We start from the raw sequence: 22,379 nt of genomic DNA on the forward strand, positions 1-22,379 counted from the left end.
GGCAGGCCAGGGGATGGGTGACCAGGGAGCAGTTGTGACACGTGTCAGGGTCAGGAGTCCCAGACTGCTTGCATGTGTCCGCACATGCTCTCCCACGCCTGCCCCATAGGCTGAGGCCTCAGCCAGGCCCTGGAGGTCTGACTTCGACCTGATTGTGGTAGACACACAATAGCCCTGCTTGTTTGCTGAGGGAACGGTGCTGAAATGGGTCAGCACAGTGATGGCGGGTAGGGAGCTGCTGAGGCCCCATGAACCTTGACCGGTGGGCCACACTGGTGGGGAGGGCACCTGCCTCTGAGGCTGGATCTGCCCTTGGCAGCTGCCTCTTGGCTGCTCTGTCTGTCCCTGGAGACAGGGAACAAGGGGACTCTTTGGGGCTCTCACCTCCTTCCTCCCTCACCCTCATGGTTACCCTGGCCGATCCCATCCCCCTGTACTGTCTGACCAGGGTGCCCCTCTGCCCCTCCAGGACTCAGGCAAGCTCTACATGGGCACCTACACGGGACCCCACCAGCCCTGGGCAGTTCACTCTGGAGGTAGCAGCTCCCACCTTGCCCCTCCTCCCCTGCCTCCACAGGCACCCTACTAAGAACCCATGTCCCCATGTCCCCAGCCTGCCCACCAGGCAAGAGGTGCTGTGAGCAAACCAGCCCTCCATGGTGGGGCAGGCTCTTCGGACGTGGTGCATGAGCTGTTTGCGGTGCGGAGGAAGGATATCCTGTACGTTGGGGACCGCATCCTTGGGGACCTCCTCAAGTCTAAGAAGTGTCAGGGCTGGCGGAAGGGGCCTGGAAGGGGGGCACGGGTGGCTAGCACAGAGGCCTGCCCTTCACCATCTTGTCTTCTTTCCTGTTGGGGGTTGGTAGTGACCTTAATAATATTGTCCACTCTGTGCTTCACCAGAGCGGAACTCCATTATCCCTGAGGAAACAGATCCAGAGAGGTTAAGCAGCTTGCTCAAAGTCACACAGCCAGAAAGGGCAAGGCTGACTCAAATTCCTATGTCCTGACACCAGAGTGCTGTGGTGTTTCCGTAGTCTGAGGCTTCCTTCCCCACCTGACTCTACCGTCCCCATCAGTTGAGGACTCTCAGAGAGTGGACGGTCCACTCCCCCACCTGGGAATGACTGGTATCTTCGGGGTCAGGAGCGGCTGTGAGCCCAAACAATTCAGGTTTGTTCTAAGAGCTGGGTTTGACTCATGAGCATGTGACCTTGGGTGGATCACCTGACGCCCTGACCGGCTTCCTCACAGGTCTCCACAGGACTTCTGCTGTCTTTGCTTTGCTCTGGGTGGAGTTTCACTCAATGAAAGGAAGAGGTGAAGGATGTTATGCACACAGCTTGGTATGTTGACCCCTGGTGACACCACAGGTTGAACTGGGCCTGGGAAAGACAATGGTAGTCAGGGCTGTCACTCACCCCCCCTCCCCCCACTGTCCCCTGTCCACTTTTCAGAGCGGAGGGAGGAGCTGAAGAGGCCACACGTGTGCCTGGTGGAGCTGTACCAGTGAGAGCCCAGCCCGCAGAGGGGAGAGGGCTGGAGGGTCCTGTGCAGTGGCCAGGAAATCACGATCTGTTCCAGGCTGGCCTTCCTTGCTAAACTGGATTTGGGGAATCCCTCTGACCCCTTGGGTCACATTGTGACCTATAGGCCCCTCCTTCTTACCCACTCAGCACGGACTCAGGAGGCCTGTCCTCTCACACACGTGACAACCCCAGCCCAGCACCCTCCCTGGGTGGTCGCAGAGTGCCCTCCGACCTCCACAGGGGTCAAGAGAGGTTGGGCCTGCATCTCGGAGGCCTCCTGGGTCACGTAGCCATTTTTGCAGCAGGCGCATGGACGGGAGCAGTTATGGACCGCAAGTCATCAATCCCACCATGAGAGAGATTCAGGTAAGCATGCTGAGGGGCTCAGTCCCAGGTTCCTGAGCCCAGTTCCGGGATTTTCCCCAACCGCTGCAGGGCCACAGCTGTCCTTGTCTGCTGGCTCCCTCTGCTGGCCCATGTTCCAAATGACAGCCGCGTGCTGCCCCAGAAGGGCCGAGTTCAGCCTGTGGGGTGATTTGTGGCGCGTCTCTCCATCTCCCTTAACCTTCCTTGAGATGTGCAGGCCTGACCATTGACTGATAGCCAGCTGTGATCAGCGAATAGGGACAGCCTGATGAGCCACCCCAGGAGATGGGTTTGAGGGCCAGTGAGCTGATGGGTCCCGGGAAGAGGAGGAAGGAAGATGCTCCGTTGGCACTACTAACCAGATCCCAAAGCTGGGAGAGTCACGTAGGCCACATCAGGGGGGATTCAGGCCACTTAGCATTCACAGAGCCAGTAGGGCTGAATAATGAAGGATCTCTGCAGGGCCTTTGCCTGGGCTTTATACTTTATACTTTGTCTACTGTGTGATCCTTCCCTAGCCCTGAGAAGTGGGCTGTGCAGGGACAGTTACCTTTATTTTACAGATGAGAAAATGGAGGCTCCATGAGGGGCAATAGCAAGCATTTGGTCCCTCTGGGAGTAAAAGTCCAGACCAGTTCTCTAGACACTGAAAGCAAGGCCTGATGATGGGGTAGTGGGCTTGCGGAGGGGGCAGGTGTGGGGCTGGGAGGATGGGCCTCCTCACGCGCTCTCTGTTGGGGGCATCAGAAGCTACATTAAGCTGAGGGTTTAGTCTGGTGGTCTCTCTCCAGGTCCAGGCAGGTAACTATGAGGAAAGCAGGGAAGGGAGGCCCGGGCAAAGCGGAGAGCTGCCCCACCACCCGAAGCACCAGTAGCTGCTGCCTCTGGGTTTAGAGAACCCAGCTCCTTCCCTACCCAAGGGCAAAGGCCTCAAGTTCTAGGGGTGATAGACCCAGGGAGAGCTCAGCGGGGCCTGGCCCCAGCAGGGTAGTATTGGCTGTGGGTGACACAGGTCTGGGTGGGGTGGGATCTCTCCTCTGCCAGGCAGTCACCCTGGAGCTGGACCTGTGCTACAGCATGATGGGCAGCCTGTCTGCTGTGGCTTCTGCCAGCTGATCTTCTCCAACCAGCTGATGGGCTCTGCAGACCTCTGCGCTGCCACCTGCCTCAGCTCGCTTCCCTACCTGCTTAGCTCGCTGTATCGGGCGGCCCTGGAGCTGGCAGGTCCCTGAAGAGCTTCCCCAGCATCCCATTCTGCCCCAGAAGGACTTGCTGGTCCCCGGCCCTGCCAAGAGCTTTCAAGGTCGCCAGACCCAATCTCCCACCTCCAGGGACAAGTGGATCCAAGCCTTACAGGGAATTGTGGGACATTAGAAAGGCTCAGGAGGAGTTACAGTGATAGATATAAGATGCCGCTGCCGGGACCTTTCCCTCCTGCCCAGCCTTCCCAACTGCTTTAAACTGAGACCAACTTAACTCAGTATTTCCTTAGTAGAGAGGATACCAGATGCTAGGAGGAAGGCGGTAGTCCCTCTCCCTTCATTAACACAGGGTGACTTCAGGAGAAATGGACGAAGCAGCAGATGGTACAGTAAACGTCTCAGCTGGCTTTCCTGTGGAACACCTGCGCATGCTCCTGGGTCAAGGGCAGGGAGGTGGAGGTGGGGATGACATCATTGGGATTATCGGGGAGCCGTGAGACAAACCCAGGCAGCGTGTCCCTGAGCATGTGTGTCAATTCTCCCAAAAAAGTGTCAATATTTTCATCTTGTGACACAGAGTCTCATGTCGAGGATCTAGACTTGAAAGGATTTTCTGGGGTTCCTTGCCCCCTGCTTTCCTTGCCATTCTCAGCTGCCTTCCAGGTGCTTGAGAGGGGTAAACCATTTTTCCGAGTGTCTCCTGGGTTTCCTGCATTGGCTAGGTGCCTTTTTATTTTTTTAAAGTAGTAATTTTGCTTAATGCTCAGTGTAACCCACCGGAGAAGGTCTTTTTTTTTTTTTTTTTTTTTAGATTTTATTTATTTATTTGACAGAGACACAGCGAAAGAGGGAGCACAAGCAGGGCGAGTGGGAGAGGGAGAAGCAGGCTTCCCACGGAGCAGGGAGACCGATGTGGGACTCAATCCCAGGACCCTGGGATCATGACCTGAGCCGAAGGCAGATGCTTAACGACTCCATTCAGGCACCCCCAGAGTAGGTCTTTAAGTCCTCATTATGCCATGTGAAATGGAAGTGCAGAGAACCTGAGTACTTTGCTGTCATGCTGCTAGTAGACTGCAGGGTCAGAATTTGAAACCAGTGTCTTGAAGAACTGGGGACATGCTCTGTCCCCTCTACCCCACTGCCACACACTGGCAAGGGGGGAGTAAGCTCTCAGGATGCAGCCTCATCTCATCGCCAGGTTTTTAGATGAGCAGGGCTGGGGGTCTGAAATATAGTTAGATGTCATTGCTAATGTAGTGACCAGGAAGGTGAAGAAAAAGCAACCTGAGCACCAAAGTGAAACATGTAAAGAAACCTGGCCTTTGCTCATCCATGCTGGCCTAGGATTAAGTGCTGTCCATTTACTAGAGACTTCCTTCTCCGGCTGACTCCCCCCACCCCGCATCCCGCCCCAGGCTTCCTCTTCTGCAGCATCATTGAGCAGGAAGCCAGCAGCTGTGAGCTGTGAGTGAAGTGGTGGGTTGTCATTGTCTATGCATAACTGAGGGCTTCCAGAAAATCTTGCCATGGAAGGAGCTGCTCCATCACCACTGGCACGTGTCTCTGCAGATGCCCCATGAGTCAGTTGTGGAGCCAGAATGAGCTAACCTGGGTCCCTTCTCCTGCCCCTGCTTCTACCGCCAGAGGGTGAGTTGCTGGGAGAAGGCAGGTTGCTTCTATCCACAGTGGAGCTGGGAGGAGCCAGCTGGCTGTGCCGGGGGAGCTCAGCCACCTGGGGGCTACCCTGGGTAGAGTAGGGGTCCCCAATGGAATGGTACTCAACCGAGGAGGCATCTTGTCTTCAAGTGTAGTTAAAAATTCCTGAGTATTTATGTTGGAATTTTACTATTTTATCATAAATCGCTTTGCTCTGGATTTCTCCTATGTTATAGTATTACATTGATTTTTAAAATTATGGAGACACTAACCACATTATCTATGAATTTTGATTCAGGGGAGAAAAGAAGAAATTAAAATGTTTGTTTTCAAAATGGGGCATTGGGTCCCTCAGGGCCAGGAAGCACCGGCTCTGAGCCCAGATTCACAGGTTTTGTTCTTTAGAGGTGAGCTGGTGCCTTCCACCTCTCCAGCCCGCTTTTGGCCGATTCATCTGACAAATCCATTCCCACTCTGGAAAAGGCTGCAGAACCCGTGCTCTTCCAAGCTAGGATTCCTCTCCAGACAGCTTTTGTAAACACAATGAGCAGGGGCCCTGCTTCAGCTCCTTTGTCACGTCGTGCTGCCTGGTCCCCCTGCGAGTGGACATTCCAGCTTTCGTGAGTGGCAGCCTTGGCTCCTAGTCTGGTTCTGCCTCCCGAGCCATGATTTTTAAAACATCCACCTCGTAGGTTTCCTTTGGCTGGAAGGTGCCAGGCTCAGTGTGCGTGTTTTCAGCTACTGTTTACTGAGTGCCTCCTGCATGCCCAGAAATTTAGAAACGGAATCATAAGCTACTTTACACCTGCCTAAGAGAAGCTCATAATTCAAGAACATTAACAGTCCTTTATCAGTGGTCTGCAACTATGTTTCCATCTCAAACCCCCAGAGGGCTGGACACATCCCCATCAGGACCTGCGAGGCCTCTGGGGAATGTGTGTGGTTTGATTTCTTTTCTTTTTTTTTTTTTTAATTTATTTATTTGTCAGAGAGAGAGAGAGAGAGAGAGAGTGAGTGAGCACTGGCAGATGGAGGCAGAGGGAGAAGCGGGCTCCCCGCCGAGCAAGGAGCCCAATGTGGGACTTGATCCCAGGATGTTGGGATCATGACCTGAGCCGAAGGCAGCTGCCCAACCAACTGAGCCACCCAGGTGTCCCTGTGGTTTGATTTCTGTACCCCTCATCTCCATCCCAGACCAAGCCGGGGCATTCTGGCACATTCTCTACCCCAGGGTTGGGAGCCATTGTGTAAGCTCCAGAGGATGGATTCCATAACCAGCTTTCTTTGTTTCTTAGAAGGCTGAGGGCAAAGAGAGGGAAGAGGACCAGGAAGACCACATTGAGGTTGACTGAATCCTGGTCAATCCATGGTTGTCTTCTACCTGAGATATTTTTTTTCAGGTAAATAGAAAAGTATGGAAGAGAGAAAAAGCAATCATACGGAAATCTAAATGTAACAGATTTGGAGTCTAAGAACACCTCTTTTAGGGAGGAGGGAGTACTGTCATCATCCTAGAAGACACCCTCTGTGGACTTCGAACCATTTGAAAATGGGCATAACAGGTGGAATTATTTTACCCAGTTCTCCTGAGCTGCATGATCGGTCACATCCAGTTTTATTTCTACACATTCTTTTTAAATGTTTTATTTATTTATTTGAGACAGAGACAGTGAGAGAGAGCATGAGAGAGCAGAAGCTGGGAGCCTGATGCGGTACTCAATCCTGGTACTCCAGGATCATGACCTGAGCTGAAGGCAGTTGCCCAACCAACTGAGCCACCCAGGTACCCTACACATTTTTTAAGTTAAAAGAGTATTTTGGGGGCACCTGGGTGGCTCAGTGGGTTAAAGCCTCTGCCCTTGGCTTAGGTCATGATCTCAGGGTCCTGGGATTGAGCCCCACATTGGGCTCTCTGCTCAGCGGGGAGTCTGCTTCCCCCTCTCTCTCTGCCTGCCTCTCTGCCTACTTGTGATCTCTGTCAAATAAATCAAATCTTTAAAAAAAAAAAGAGTATTTTTGTGCACTTTGATTCTGTTACTAGTAATAATAGTAATACTCTATTGGCCGTAGAGGACGTCATTGACTGCTCTTTCTCTCCAGGTAATTACGAAAAACAGTGAAAGAGACAGCCCGAACATCTTTGAGCTTGCTGTGTGCATGCATTAAAACATGTACAAAGTCATACTCATGACTTAAAGGCTTGGTGCTTTATTTTGGCAGGAGCTGCTCTGTGACACCAAGCCTGGGCCTTTCTCTGTTCTGCTGTCATTGACTTGAGTTCACTTCTGTAGTTCCTGTTTCATCTGCTGGTAGCATCACTTGGCATCATCTAGAGGCTTAGAATAAATACACCCACGTAACCGAAATGACAGACGCTCGAAGGAACAGGGCTGTGACATGGTTCACTAGATTTGCTTTATGTGGATAATCAAGGGAAACATTTAAAATATCTGAGGATAATTAAGGGACGATGGGCCATGTCCTGAGAGAGTTTCAGAAGCTTCCAGGTCTGGTACTGCTAAAGCATTTTGCTCTGCTTCCTGGGTTGACTTCTGGGCCTGAGTCTGTAAAGCGGCTTCTCCAGGCAGAGACCAGCTTTCCCTGACCTTGTATCTTCAAACACTACATTCTTGTTCAAGGACTAGAGGGTAGAATTTTATCAGGAAAATTGCTCGGCCCCTAGGGCCCATGCTTTTCTGGAAAGATGGCTGAAATATGGTGCAGTAACTAGTAACTAATACTACAGAAATCAACCAGAAGGGCTCTTTGGGTCTGAGGAAGAGGGAGGGAGGGGAAGGGGGAAGCGGCGGCCAAAGGGCCTTTTGCATGCTTTTTTTCTTCTACGTGAAGTGTCTCCTACCTCTTCTCCTGTTAAACCTGCTCCTGGAGGGGCTTTTCCACCTTCCTGACTGGATCAGATCCTTCTGTTGGTCCCATCCCAGGGACCTCTCTTTCTGGTGATTATTCCATTTTCACACATTTGTGTCCCCCCCTTAAAACTCTTGGCTTCATGGGGCCAGGTCACATGGCTCATTGTTGTATTTTGGGCATCTACGGTGTCCTGTATGTTTTACTGAGTGCACTATGTCAGTCACCTGCTTTATTATTATATCGCAGGGGAAAGGGTGGGGCAAAAGATGTATTATAAGACAAGAGGAAGTGGGGAAAGACTAGAAGGCTTTGGATTAGAACGCTGCTAAGCTTGTAGGAAGTCAGCTGGGGCAGCGTAAGGTGAAAGATACTTCTTTGGGGGCTATTCATTTAATGCAGGTTTTTAAAAAAATTATTTTTATTTATTTTTTTAATTTTAAAAAAAAGATTGTATTTATTTAGTTGACACAGAGAGAGAGAGAGATCACAAGTAGGCAGAGAGGCAGAGAGAGAGGGGAAAGCAGGCTCCCCACTGAGCAGAGAGCCCAATGTGGGGCTCAATCCCAGGACCCTGAGATCATGACCTGAGCCGAAGGCAGAGGCTTAACCTACTCAGCCACCCAGGCGCCCCCCACCCCTTTTAAACTTAATGTTACTCTGTACCCATTTATCTATACTTTAGTTGGAAATGTACTTCATTATTCCAAAGACTATAGTAGATACTGATAGTCCCACCTCTGGAAGAATTTTTAGTTGGGCAGAGTATGTTTCCCAGCGTTCTTTGGAGATAAGTGCATGTGCCCAAAGGTTTAATCCCGCAATCCTGAATAGAAATAATGTGTCCAACTTCCAAGTCGTAGCCTTAAAAGGAGAGGGGCATGTCTTCTACCTCCTCTCTTCCCCGATGCCTCTGGCTGGAATGTGACCTTGGTTGGGAGCCATCCTTGGCCACATGAATGAGGCTGTACCCCTTGTACAGTCGTGGCCTGGGCCTGGCACCAAACAATGGACAGTTTCACTTGAACTGCTGATGTAAGAGAGACAAGTTTTCCTTTGGGACTAGTTACAGCAGCTGAATGGATACCCTCATTCTGACATCCAGCCCTGGGCAGTCAGAAAGAAAGGGAATGGAAGCATCATCCCTGAGTTAGTGGCCTGGTAAAAAAATGTGATCAGGTCACCTCATTTGTAGAATAAACCACAGTACTCTGGCTCTCATAGCAATTTCTGTTTGGTAAATGGGAACGGTTCAAGAAGTTCTCCTACCTTATCACCTTCTCACTCATTTCCTTACTTGGAGTAGAGGTGGGGACTGAAAGCTCTGGACTTGGCGCCAGACAACCTTGAGCCTGAAATTTCAGCCCTATCACTGACTGTCTAACTAGCTTCTCCATACCTATGTCATAAGGCTACTGTGAAGATGGAGTGAGATAAGGGGTACAGAACCCACCCAGAGGAAGCACTAAATAACAGTGTCTTACACTATTGTTTGTGTGTGTAGGACTTTTCCCCTAGTAACTGACAGAAACCTGACACAGGCTTTCAGATTTTGTGATCTCTCGGCAACTCCCTGGGCATTATTTGGCTTCACAGGTGAAGGGAGTCTGTCCAAAGGGAAGGAAAGGGCTGGCTGTGTGGATTCCTGCATTTTGGTCATGGTGACCATTTATTCTTATTGAAAATTAGTATTTTAACTTTATGGCTTTATAGCTCAGTTTTATGAACCTTGTCATTATAAACCTGACTCAGAGAGATGGTGCTTCCCTCGTTGTGATAAAATCTAGTTCCTGGGTGGGGATGATGGTCAGACCCCGATCAAGGTGAGTTCTTCACGGTAATGAATGTTCACTGTGAGGTCTCTTGAGATTGCCTAACAGTATTTCCCTGGACAAAATCCTAATTCGCTAGGCCAAGCCATCATCACTGTTGTTGTTGTTTTTTTTTTTTTAAATAATAAATAAAATACATGAATAAGCAGGAATGAACAAAATTTATTTTTTTTTTGTTTTAGATAATACTTAAATATTAAGAAAGCTAAAATTTAAAAATTCACAATATGTTGGCTAGGTTTTTCTATACATTATATTTACATAATGATTCTAATTTTACCCTTCCAAGAAGAGTTGCCCAGGAGGGAGGAAAGGCAACCTATGATAGTCTCTGGGGCTTGTACTGTCTTCTCAGGCCAAGTGTCCCCATGGCAAAGAATTGAAGAAGCAAGTGGCCCTCCCCACCCCTCTCCCCTGCTCCCTTTTGTTTTTCTTTGAAGCATTTCTGAATAACAAATGCACAATTAGATTTGGATATAAAAGTGTTTCACTGGAGAAGCCCTGGGACAGACAGGACGGGAATTGCCCCTCATCTGTAGGGACACTGTGATGGAAGTCAGAGTCACATACGAGAATCATCTGGGACATCTGAGCAAAAGCATAGCTAGCATCGGCTCCGTGAAATGAGGGAATTTGCTCAGTCTGTCGCATGGCATCTGGTCCGGAAAGCTAGCTTCTAAGCTCCCCTCACCAGGGTAGGGAGGACTCGCCCCCTCTGGGAAGTTGGCTGCAGGAAGGAAGTCTATCATCCTAGGGCACCAGCCTCCTCATGTAAAAAACAACTATGCTGAGAGTAAATTAGGTCAATAAGGTGAAAATGTTTACCATACTTGTGGGGTAAATGAATAGTCTATAGTTTAAAATTTACATACTATAAAACTGTGGCAAACTGTAGTCTTAAATAAACCAAAGGCAGTCCCGTGGGGATATTAAATTTGAGAGTAAGCCCCGGGGCTTCTAACTCCTGAGAGCCCGCAGTCTGCCTGTCCTTTATAAAGTTTTGTCCAGGTCACCTGGACGAGGCTCTGAAAGCACCTTTAACAACAACAACAAAAAGGCATTAAGAAATTAGGACTCGAGGATTTTAAACCCTAATGTTACAGGCAAGGCCTCATTTTTACGAAATATGAAACACTCTGTTTCTTCCACTTCTAACAGCTCCTTGAGAGACGCCACCACCACATCATGCTCCTGCAGCATTTCTGGGTAGCGGGACACCGCGCGCTCAATCCTGGCCGAGCGCCGCACGGGGGTGATGAGCTTCACGTCTTGTACTTCCGGCAAGCCGCTTATCCTGCGAGACAGAAGGAGCCGTTCAGACTCTCCCGAAGTGTTAAGTGTGGTTTGCCTTTGATATTGGCAGTGGGTGTTTGTTTATTCCATGAACCTTCAAAGAGTCGATAGGTTTTAAGGAAATGGGGCCTAACACCAAATGGGGTGGGACAAATGAATTCTAAGATTCTTTCTGGCTTTGACAGAAAATGATTCAAAAAACCTCTTTTAAGACGGTGGACCAAACCACAAACTGAAACTGGGCCAACTGGGCATCTTCCTTGTAAACTTTAATGTGTTCCAATAAAAGTAGCCCTGAGGATAGTTTGCAGAGAACTTTCACGTAGTGAATCTGTTCTACATCTCATAAACCCTCTAATGACATTAGCCTAAGAAAACTAGCAGGCTGGTCGGCTAAGAACTCTCATAATAAATTCCAGAGTCAGCAAGAGGTGGTTTTCAGACCCTCTGCTTGCCTTCGTCCTTCTGTGAGTCGGCTGTAATGGCAGGACTGAGAGGGGGGTTTAGGGCTGGAAGAGGCCCAGCTGTGCTTTCCAGAGACCTAAAATACAGAACTGTGTGGTCGTGCTGCTTTTGTTCGGAAGCCTTTTTTAAGATCATGGATAGAGACTGATGTTAACGTTTTAGGAAATGGCACCGATACCTGGACACAGTTCCTATGAATTCTGCCTTAAACTTTTACTTATTCAAACATCAAACACTTTCAATAAAAGGGGCAGCTTCTACCTAGCACGTATTCGACGGCACAGCCTGTTCTTATAGGGCTATTTGCCGTCCCTTCCCTCCTACAGCTGCAGAGTTTGCCTCTGCTTGGCATTCTGTGTCCCTGCCCCGGGGCCTGGGAGGAAAGGCGGGTGGGATCTGTAAGTGCAGCACCCAGTCCAGGAGGGAGGCGAAACCCATTCCAACCTGTCTCCACACTCCAGCACCACCTTCCTCACGGCGGGTCAGGTCTCCTCAGAGTGCTGTGAGGGTGATGGTGTGTGTGCACAGAAAGGGCACAGGTCTTCCTGTCAGTGGTTCCAACCCTCCGCTCACCCTCAGCTCCTTTCCTTAATGTCAAAGATGGGTTTGACATTAGACCACCTGTCCTCACATGACACAGGGGTCTCCCTAAACTGCTGGTACTCTGCGTCTGTAGAAGTGAAACTGAGAACAGGGCTTGAGTTAGACCTGCGGACACAAAGCCTACTTAGAGTTTGCTTACCTAGGGATCGGGGCGATCTGTAATTTGATACCAGGGTGATCATCCTGTACTGCCTTGGTTATTTGGGGTGTTGCTGTAACCTGTTCTCCCTCGTTCAGATAAGACTTTTCAGATTCCGTCTTGTCGGCCAGTTCTTCTGTTGCTGTTACATTCGTCTTAGCAACTGGAGAGTCAGAGGTAACGCCTGTGTATACAAGGTCAAGAAGGAAAAAGTAAGATTTAGCGACAGGTTTTAATACTGAAACTAAATGCAATAAAATAAAAAGTCAACAGACACAGTGATTTCCCAGTTTAAAAAAGAGTAACAGATTTGAAGTGAGACGTGTAGTTTTTCCCACCCAGCCCTCTAACAATGCTCTGCTGTACAAGGCCATCCTTCTAACCAGCCCTCCAGACACCCTTTGGCACTCCTTGTACCTTTAGATGGATCCTTGATAGTTTTTCCACATTCTGAACACATTCCCACCTCTTATTAGAGGTTCCCTTAGGGACTAATCATTGTTTTTTTTTTAACCTTATACCATACCTTGGGTCAATTTCTTTGACTCACTAAGGTTAACTCAGTTGACCTTCCAATCCCTTCCTACCCAGAGATGACTACATGATTATTACCTTGGGCAATAAGTGAAAAAAAAGTCTTGTTTGAACACAATATACATGATAGCTCAGTCACAACAACCAAAAGGAAGGGAAGAAAATTGGATTGAGATAGGCAGCTATTGTGGCTGGAGGCTAAGACCCTAAAAGAGGTTGGGGGGCCAAGAAGTGGGAAAGGTACGGATTCCTGTCTTTTTTCTTACCCCTTTGAAAAACAATGCCATGAATTATAAACAAATATCTGAATAGTGCCATCATTCCCAGTATAAGAGCACCATTGGGCATATCTCCTCTGTGACCTTATTCCCCAAAGTAATAGGTTAGTTAGCTATCATTCCACATGACTTGGTTGTTCCCCAAAGCTCAATCTGTCTTAAAGTTCCCCAAAGTTCAATCTGTCTTAAAGGAGGAACATTTGTCAGAGAAAAATAATCTGTTTTCTTTTCTCAGTGGAGCTTGTTTTTTCTTTCCATTCATATGACAAATATAAGCAATTAGAGTGGGCCACTCCCTGTATTTGGCCCAGTAATTTTCAGAGAAGAGTTTTCTAAAGGTTCTAACCAATGATAGCAATGGTTAGCTAAATGAAAATGTTCCTGCACCAGCTGATTTTTTAAAAAAAGATTTTATTTATTTATTTTTTAAGATTTTATTTATTTATTTGACAGAGAGAACACAAGGAGACAAAGCAGCAAGCAGAGGGAGAGGGAGAAGCAGGCTCTCTGCTGAGCTGGGAGTCCGATGTGGGGCTCTATCCCAGGACCCTGGGATCATGACCTGAGCTGAAGGCAGCCGCTTAACTGACTGAGCCACCCAGGTGCCCCTAGATTTTATTTATTTATTTGAGAAAGAGAGAGAGAGGGACAGAGAGAGAGACAGAGAGAGAAAGAGAACAGAAGCAGGGGGGAAGCAGTCTCCCCGACAGGGAGCCTGAAGCAGGGCTTGATCCCAGGACCCTGGGATCATACCTGAGCCAAATGCAGACGCTTAACGGACTGAGCCACCCAGGTGCCTCTATTTTTAAAGGCTATAATGTGAATTTGGTTGTGTGAGTACAGGTGGATTGTTATGACACAGAGGCATCTCTCCCTTCTGCCTCAGTCTCGTTTGAGAAAGAGCCACTTGTCTTCTCCCACCTAGCACTCTAGGGAATCAAGATACCCTACCATAGGCTGCTCTTGTGAAAACAACCTATGTTTGGTGTTGAGCAGTATATTTACTTGTAATAATAGAAATAATTCAGCTGATGATGATGGCTGAAAAAGCTAGGCTATGGAAACCAAGAAGTGAGAGGGATTTCAGGGGACTTATAATTCTTTTCTTTTTTCCCTTATGTGTTCCTCGATGGCTTTTACTTGAGTAGAGGGAGTGAAATTTAAAACATTTAAAAAAAAAAAGATCTTATTTATTTATTTGACAGAGAGAGATCACAAGTAGGCAGAGAGGCAGGCAGAGAGAGAGGAGGAAGCAGGCTCCCTGCCCAGCAGGGAGCCCGATGCCGGACTCGATCCCAGGACCCTGAGATCATGACCCAAGCTGGAGGCAGAGGCTTAACCCGCTGAGTCACCCAGGTGCCCCTAAAGGGAGTGAAATTTAAATACAAAAATAGCAGTACCTTCTGTGGTTCTGTTCGGGTCTTGCAAAATATTAAGAACAACTTCCCGTAACTCTTGTATTGGCTGGAGGAAAGAAAGTACATAAACAGTATTAAAAACATTCATGGAGGAAATGATCTAAGGAACTTTGCTTAACATCAAATGAACTTCTTTTTTTTAAGAAAAATGTTTTCTTTTAAAAAATCTCTTATCTGACTACAAATAACATCTAAAAAGTTTCAGATTTATAGCTTTATGTAAAAAATGAAGGAACAAAGAAAATGTTGGTTAAATGCTGGCATGCTTTAATGAAGAAATGTGCTTATGGAAAGCTGTCTGTAGTGACATTTCTTTAAATCAGTTAATTTTCTTATTGACTTACATGATCCCACTGAAGATGTATCCTCACATAAAGATTCTGGCCCAAAGATGTAAAGTTTGTTATATAAAAATGCAGCATACGTTTTTAGTGTTGTCTTTACTGGATTTTTGTTTTTTTTTTTAATAAAAGTCATATACCTCATTATAGAAAAACTGAACAATAGTGAAACTTAAAAAGAGAAATCACCCATAATCCAATCATCCAGATACAGCCTTTATTTATTTTTTAAAAAGATTTTATTTATTTATTTGACACAGAGAGACACAGAGAGAGAAGAACAGAATCAGGGGGAGAGGGAGAGGGAGAAGCAGGCTTCCCGCTGAGCAGGGAGCCCGATGCGGGGCTCAATCCCAGGACCCTGGGATCATGACCTGAGCTGAAGGCAGATGCTTAACGACTGAGACCCCCAGGCACTCCCCCGAATAGAGCCTTTAGCTAGCATTTTGGATAATTTCCCCTAGTCTTTCCTTTCTTTCTTCTTTTGTTTAGTAACATAAAAACATAACATTGGACATAACATATAAAATACAATATTAAACATAACATAAAAAAAAACATTAGAAAAAAGCCATTATTATTAAAAGTACTTTCCTGGTAAATATTAAAAAGTACTTTTCAGGGGTATCTGGGTGGCTCAGTGGGTTAAGCCTTCGGCTCAGGTCATGATCTCAGGGTCCTGGGATCGAGCCCCGCATTGGGCTCTCTGCTCAGCGGGGAGCCTGTTTCCCCTCTCTCTTTCTCTGCCTGCCTCTCTGCCTATTTGTGATTGCTCTCTCTCTGTCAAAAAAATAAAAAAATCTTTAAAAAAAAGTACTTTTCTGGTAAAATTATCTGAGATAGACTTCCTTTTTCAAAGTATCTAAACCATTCCATGAAGTAGAACACCGTAAGTGAACTGTAATATTTCATAGGAATATTATATTTGGAGCTTGGCCTTTCTCTCTCTCTCTCTTTTTTAAAGATTTCATTCATTTATTTGTCACAGAGAGAGAGCACAAGCAGGGAGAGCAGCCAGCAGATGGAGAAGCAGACTCCTGGCTAAGCAGGGAGCCTGATGTGGGACTTGATCCCAGGGCCCTGGCATCATGACCTGAGCTGAAGGCAGACATTTAACCGACTGAGCCACCCAGGTGTCTCTCTCTCTCTTTTTTAAAAATATTTCACTAATTTATTTATTTTTCAGAGAGAGAGAGAGAGGGCACAAGCAGGGAGAGCAGCAGGCAGAGGGAGAAGCAGACTCCTGAAGGAGCTTGGTCTTTCTGATCTGGGATTCTCTATCAAATAAATGATAGATGTAAACTGAAAACAGAACATAAAAGCAAAGCTGTTCATACATTTTCACAAAGTCTAATGTACTTCAAGCTTAAGGGAATGGGAATAAATGCACAGAATACATTGCGAAAAGTCTGAATTACATAAAACATTTATCAAACATATTTTACATTTTTACAGGCTTCTAGTTAAAGACGATGGATTGAATATACATTTATTTCTAATCCCTACGGAAACTCTAGTGAAATGATAATGGGATTAAAGGGGGCAATAACTACAAAGAATAGAGGAAATAGCAACAAGATTTGGAAGCTAGAATGTAGAAGGAAGAGATAACCAACTTAACTGACAGGAAGGAGCTGAATCCTAAGCTGGCAATGTGGCTGAGAAACAACATGATTCAACCCCAGGGCCTTTCTGAAAGGCTCAAGAACGAATGGTGGGGTCAAAATCAGGAGGATTCTTAAGCATCTGTTCAGCAGTCAGAACTCTAAGTCTTTTTTTTTTTAAACATGTTATTAATTGAGAGAGAGACAGAGAGAGCACAAGGCTGTGAAAGAGCTAGAGGCAGAGGGAGAGGGAGAAGCAGACTTCTGCTGAGTGGGAAGCTCAACGCCAGGCAAAATCCCAGGGTCCTGAGATCGTGACCCAAGCCAAAGTCAGAAGCTTAACGGACTGAGCCACCCAGGTGCCCCTCCAAGTCTTTATCCTAACAGAAAACTGAAGATGTATTTTCCAAGTCTCTGGGGAATATCAAGCACTATTGAAGGTGGGGATGCCCACCGAAAAAAAGGGATAAAGGAAAGTTTCCATGCTGAAGGTTGAGATTCCCAGCTCTCTTCTCCCCCACAACACTGGTAATGTGGTTTCCAGATCCTTCTTTAGAGAATATGGGCAATTTTAGAGGAAAGATCTAGATATTGAAGGTTCTTCAACCAGTTGGATCAGCCAGATCACCCTGTGGTAAAACCTCATCTGTGTGTCCAGAGCTTTTTCAATCCACCTCTTTGTATACAGCCCAGTTTTTACTGGCATCTCAGTAAAGCTTTTAATGAACAATAGAAAAGAAAAGAAAAGAAAAGAAAAAAGAAAAGAAAAGAAAAGAAAAGAAAAGAAAAGAAAAAAGAAAACCACCACCACCAATAGCAATAACACAAAACAGAGTGAGAAGAAAACCATTGGAGAGGCGCCTGGGTGGCTCAGTGGGTTAAGTGTCGGACTTGGGGTTTCAGCTCAGGTTGGTCATGATCTCGTAGGTCATGGGAGTAAGCCCTGAGTGAGGCTCCGTGCTCAGTGGGAGGTCTGTTGAAGATTCTCTCCCTCTGCCCCTCCCGCCATGCACACACACCTGCTCTCTCTTTCAAATAAAAATAACGAAATTAAAAAAAAATAAAACCACCCCCAACAACAACACAAAAAACAGAGAGAGAAGAAAAGCACTGGAGAAGAAAAACAGGCAATGCTGATAGAAATGGGAATGTGAGGGTAATGGTGAAAGGTCCCAGAATAATAGGCAAAGATAGTGGGAAAGAGCAACCAGTAGAGACTGGAACTTGTCAGAAAGTTCTGGGAGAAGGGTCTTTAGGAAAAAGAAATCGATACGCTATCTGATGTTTTAAAAGTATTGAGAAATTTTGGACCTCATCAAGCTAAAAAGCTCCTGCACAACAAAGGAAACAATCAACAAAACTAAAAGGCAACCAATGGAACGGGAGAAGATATTTGCAAATGACATATCTGATAAAGGGTTAGTCTCCAGAATCTATAAAGAACTCATCATGGGGCGCCTGGGTGGCTCAGTGGGTTAAAGTCTTTGTCTTCGGCTCAGGTCATGATCCCAGGGTTCTGGGATCCAGCCCCAAATCGGGCTCTTTGCTCCGCTAGGAGCCTGCTTCCTCCCCTCTCTCTCTCTGCCTGCCTCTCTGCCTGCTTGTGATCTCTGTCACATAAATAAATAAAATCTTAAAAAAAAAAAAAAGAACTCATCAAAATCAATACCCCCAAAATAAATCATCCAATTAAGAAATGGGCAGAAGATATGAACGGACAGACATTTCTCCAAAGAAGACATATAAATGGCTAAGAGGCACATGAAAAAATACTCAGCATTACTTGGCATCAGGGAAATACAAACCAAAACCACAAGGAGATATCACTGCCCACCTGTAAAAATAGCTAAAATTAACAACTGAGGAAACAATAGTTGTTGGTGAAGATGTAGAGAAAGGGGAACACTTTTGCATTATTGGTGGGAATGCAAGTGGTAAAGCATTTGCATTTACTCTGGGAAATAGTATGGAGAGTCCTCAAAAAGTTAAAAATAGAACTACCCTAAGACCCAGCAATTATACTACTGGGTATTTATCCAAAGGATACAAAAATCTGGATTCGAAGGGGCACATGGACCTCAATGTTTATAGTAGCCCTATCTGCAATAGCCAAATTATGGAAAGAACCCGAACGTCCATCAACTTATGAATGGATAAAGAAAATGTGGTATATATATACACAATGGACTATTACTCAACCATCAAAAAGAATGAAGTCTTGCCATTTGAAACAGTGTGGATGGAACTAGAGTGTATTATGCTAAGTGAAATAAGTCAGAGAAAGACAAATATCAATGATTTTATTCATATGTAGGATTTAAGAAACTAAACAGATGAACATAGGGGATGAGAAGGAAAAATAAAATAAGATAAAAACAGAGAGGGAGACAAACCATAAGTGACTCTTAACTATAGAGAATAAACTGAGGGCTGCTGGAGGGGTGGTGGGTGGAGGGATGGGTTAAATGGGTGATGGGCATTAAAGAGGGCACTTGTGGTGAGCACTTTGTGTTACGTGTAAGTGATGAATCACTAAATTCTACTGCTGAAACCAATACTACACTATACGTTAACTAACTTGAATGAAAAAGAAAAAAAAGAAATATTGAGAAATTTAGATAGAGAAAAGTTTGGAATCAATTATATACTAATAAATACTCAGAAAACTAAGCAAAGGGAAAACAAGACAATAATTAACTTCAGGAAAATTAGAAGATCATGCTTGAAAGGTAAAATAACCTTAGTATGTATTACATGGCTTAATGTATTCATGTATTTCTTACATATTCATAACAATATGAACACAGGATTATTCATAACAACAGTGACCAGGATTTCCATATGACTCTAATGGAAATATGGAGGATGGCAAAATTTGCAGGGCGTGTGTCAGAAAGAGGGTTAAATCCTTATCCTGCATAGTTGGAAATCTACAAATCATGTCTAAAACTGAAAAATCAAGAAATAGCAATATAAGCACACTATCTGAAACTATCCAGGTAAATATGAAAATAATCAGTTTGCTCTGGGAAGTGGGAAATGGGAGGCCTTATGGAAGGAAACTTACTGGACAGTTTAAACTATGTGCATCTACAACTCTGATTTTGAACAATAGGAAGAGGTATGGTAGAATAGAAAATGACATGGGAAGTGACATTTAGGTGAAAAGAGTTATGAAACTTGGATGCAGTCTTTGTTAAAAAAAGTCATATGGGGGCGCCTGGGTGGCTCAGTGGGTTGAGCCTCTGCCTTCGGCTCAGGTCATGATCTCAGGGTCCTGGAAGCAGGGAGCCTCCTTCCCCCTCTCTCTCTGCCTGCCTCTCTGCCTACTTGTGATCTCTCTCTGTGTCAAATAAAATCTTTAAAAAAAAAAAAAAAAGTCATATGGAGACAGTGGTTTCACTAAGTTTTAGAATTAAATTTTTTTTCATGTACTGGCTCTGAATTATTGCTGTGTGAATACCGATATGTTAGGCTTAATGTATCTTCAGTTTTTTTATGATGAGGTATAATTTTGTAAGTACTGCATATTGATGTAACTTTCCATGCTATTACTTTCTACAAGTGCGTATTTCTACGATGAGTGTAAAGTGAGACACATTCATTTAATAAGAACAGTGATTCTATTAGTTTACATGAAACACTATTTCTACTGTATAAAATAGTTTTTTTTATTAATTTCTTTTCAGCATAACAGAATTCATTGTTTATGCACCACACCCAGTGCTCCATGCCATACGTGCCCTCTATAATACCCACCACCTGGCTCCCCCAACCTCCCACCCCCCGCCCCTTCAAAACCCTCAGATTGTTTTTCAGAGTCCATAGTCTCTCATGGTTCACCTCCCCTTCCAATTTCCCTCATCTCCCTTCTCCTCTCCATCTCCCTATGTCCTCCTTGTTATTTGTTATGCTCCACAAATAAGTGAAACCATATGATAATTGACTCTCTCTGCTTGACTTATTTCACTCAGCATAATCTCTTCCAGTCCCGTCCATGTTGATACAAAAGTTGGGTATTCATCCTTTCTGATGGAGGCATAATACTCCATAGTGTATATGGACCACATCTTCCTTAAAAATATTTATTTATTGGGACGCCTGGGTGGCTCAGTTGGTTGGACGACTGCTTTCAGCTCAGGTCATGATCTCGGAGTCCCGGGATCGAGTCCCGCATCGGGCTCCTGGCTCCACGGGGAGTCTGCTTCTCCCTCTGACCTTCTCCTCGCTCATGCTCTCTCTCACTGCCTCTCTTTCAAATAAATAAATAAAATCTTTAAAAAAAAATTTATTTATTCATTTGAGAGAGAGAGAGAGAGAAAGAGAGAGTAAGAGAGAGCATGTGAGCAGTAGGGAGAGGCAGAGGGAGAGAGAGAATCTCAAGCAGACTCTCTGCTGAGTGGTGAATAGGGAGCCCAGTCACATGATCCATGAGATCATGACTTGAATTGGAATCACGAGTTGGACGCTTAACTGACAGAGCCACCCAGGTGCCCCTCTAGCAAATAAATTTTTAATTAAATGTACATAAAGGACTTGTGCTTCATAATCTATGTATACTTGATGAAGTAAATTAGAAGTTTACAATTACATTGTATGACTGCCATACTGCAAACAACAGACAACTAACATGAGAGAATTTTCCGGAAGTTACCAACCCAAGAGAGATACTCACTGTTGCCCCATTTCTAATGGCCTCTTCATACAGCCCAATAACATCAAAGGGACCTTTACTTGCCAACAACTTCGCTTTACAGATCCAGAATTTAGCAAATTTTTCGACCTCAGGAATACTGGACAATATGGTAAATACTGCATTAGAAGGTACACCCTGTAAAAAAAAAAATACCCAGAGGTAATTATTACCATTTTGCTGTTATTCTCACATCTAATGTTCATCAGAGCAGTTATGCAGAAATCAGTCTGATCACTTTTGCTTAATTTCTAAAAAAATTCAAATTTACTGAGGTACAGTTTACATATAATAAAATGCATCCATTTAAACAGTGTATTTCAATAAGTTTTGACACTGGTCATTCAACTTTAAGAGTTACACGACACCAAATTGTAAAATGTTTTTCACAGCTGAAGGTAAGGAATATGTTTACATTTTTATGCAAAACCAAACCCCAAACCAAACCAAACCAAGCCCTACAGGAATCAACATTCATATATTTCTTACATATTCATAATAATGTGAACACTGAATAGTGAATAGAATTTCCATGTTTCTAGCAGAAGTATGAAGGATGGCACAGGTAAGCAAGGGTCATGGGGTGTGTATATTTGTGTGTGTTGAAGATCCATGCAGCATATATAAAAAGGACTAATTCTCACAAAAAGTAACTTTAAAATATGCTCACTAATTTGGTCCCCTTATGGCTTGTATCCAGAGCAGAGAGTGACATGGACCAGGAGGAATATGGGGAGTTACCATGACCAGAAACCCAGATACTGGCACACTCAGCTAAGCAGTGCCTCCTACTCCTCCTGAGAGGGGGAAGCCCCAAAGGTAAGCTCGCAGTCAAGAATCCTCAATGTCTGAGAAAACCAACACTGCGTGAAAGAGGCATAAATCTCAACAGAATAGAAGAAAAAATCAATGAGCTGAAAATTTGGCTGTGAGATTCTCCCAGAATTCAGTGTGACAGAACAGAGAAATGAAGGGTATGAAAGAGAAGTTGAGAGTTCTGGAGGGAATATCTATTAATCAGGAATTCCAACACTCAACTAAGAGATGGAACATTCACCATGACTGATCAGACATGCATTTCAACAAATTCTATCAAGCAGAACACATAACAAGCTACATTTACAATGTAGTATAATTAGAAACTGGAAAAAAAATCGTCAGGAAAAACAAAACAAAACAGAACTCTATCTGGAAGTTAAAAGATATTCTTCTAAGATAACTTTCAGGTTAAAGAACTCAAAATGGATATCTCAAACTATTTAGAGATGAACAATAATGAGCATGCTTGTCAATTATTAACCTATGGCCTCGTAGCTCCAAACCCACCTTTTATCCTCTGTTTTGGGGCACTGGGGCTGGAATTCTGTAAATCACCCACTGTTTTCACAGCACAGAGTTCTGCCAGTATGGGGAAATAGAGGGAGACTGTGGGCATGGAGAAGAGAGGGATTTCCTCTTTCGCCACCCCAGCAAAGGGCCTTCACTCTGGCAGCAACAGTAGATTCTAGCCTCTACCTTTTTTCCTGGTGCTTACAGATCCTGCCTCACTGTGCTC

At 45.2% G+C, this 22,379-nt stretch overlaps 1 protein-coding gene and 1 long non-coding RNA gene across 2 annotated transcripts in view; one reads left to right on the plus strand and one right to left on the minus strand.

Annotated features, from left to right (window-relative positions):
- Positions 1 to 4,554: 4,554 nt before the first annotated feature.
- LOC116858912 lies at positions 4,555 to 10,677 on the plus strand. Its single transcript, XR_004381041.1, has 3 exons — positions 4,555 to 4,747; positions 6,052 to 6,156; positions 10,615 to 10,677. It is a non-coding gene; the product is annotated as an uncharacterized LOC116858912 (long non-coding RNA).
- CKAP2L (cytoskeleton associated protein 2 like) overlaps positions 9,945 to 22,379 on the minus strand; it is a 31,286-nt gene continuing 18,851 nt past the window's right edge. The window contains exons 6-9 of the mRNA XM_032843872.1: positions 20,807 to 20,962; positions 14,169 to 14,232; positions 11,957 to 12,140; positions 9,945 to 10,750 (exon numbers count right to left, since the gene is read on the minus strand). Of these exons, the coding sequence (XP_032699763.1) occupies positions 10,525 to 10,750; positions 11,957 to 12,140; positions 14,169 to 14,232; positions 20,807 to 20,962 (630 nt within the window). The 3' untranslated portion in view covers positions 9,945 to 10,524. The remainder of the gene's footprint in view (positions 10,751 to 11,956; positions 12,141 to 14,168; positions 14,233 to 20,806; positions 20,963 to 22,379) is intronic.

The sequence above is a fragment of the Lontra canadensis genome, unplaced genomic scaffold, assembly GCF_010015895.1.
Source record: "Lontra canadensis isolate GAN:19392208 unplaced genomic scaffold, GSC_riverotter_1.0 scaffold144, whole genome shotgun sequence".
Lineage (NCBI taxonomy): Eukaryota > Metazoa > Chordata > Mammalia > Carnivora > Mustelidae > Lontra > Lontra canadensis.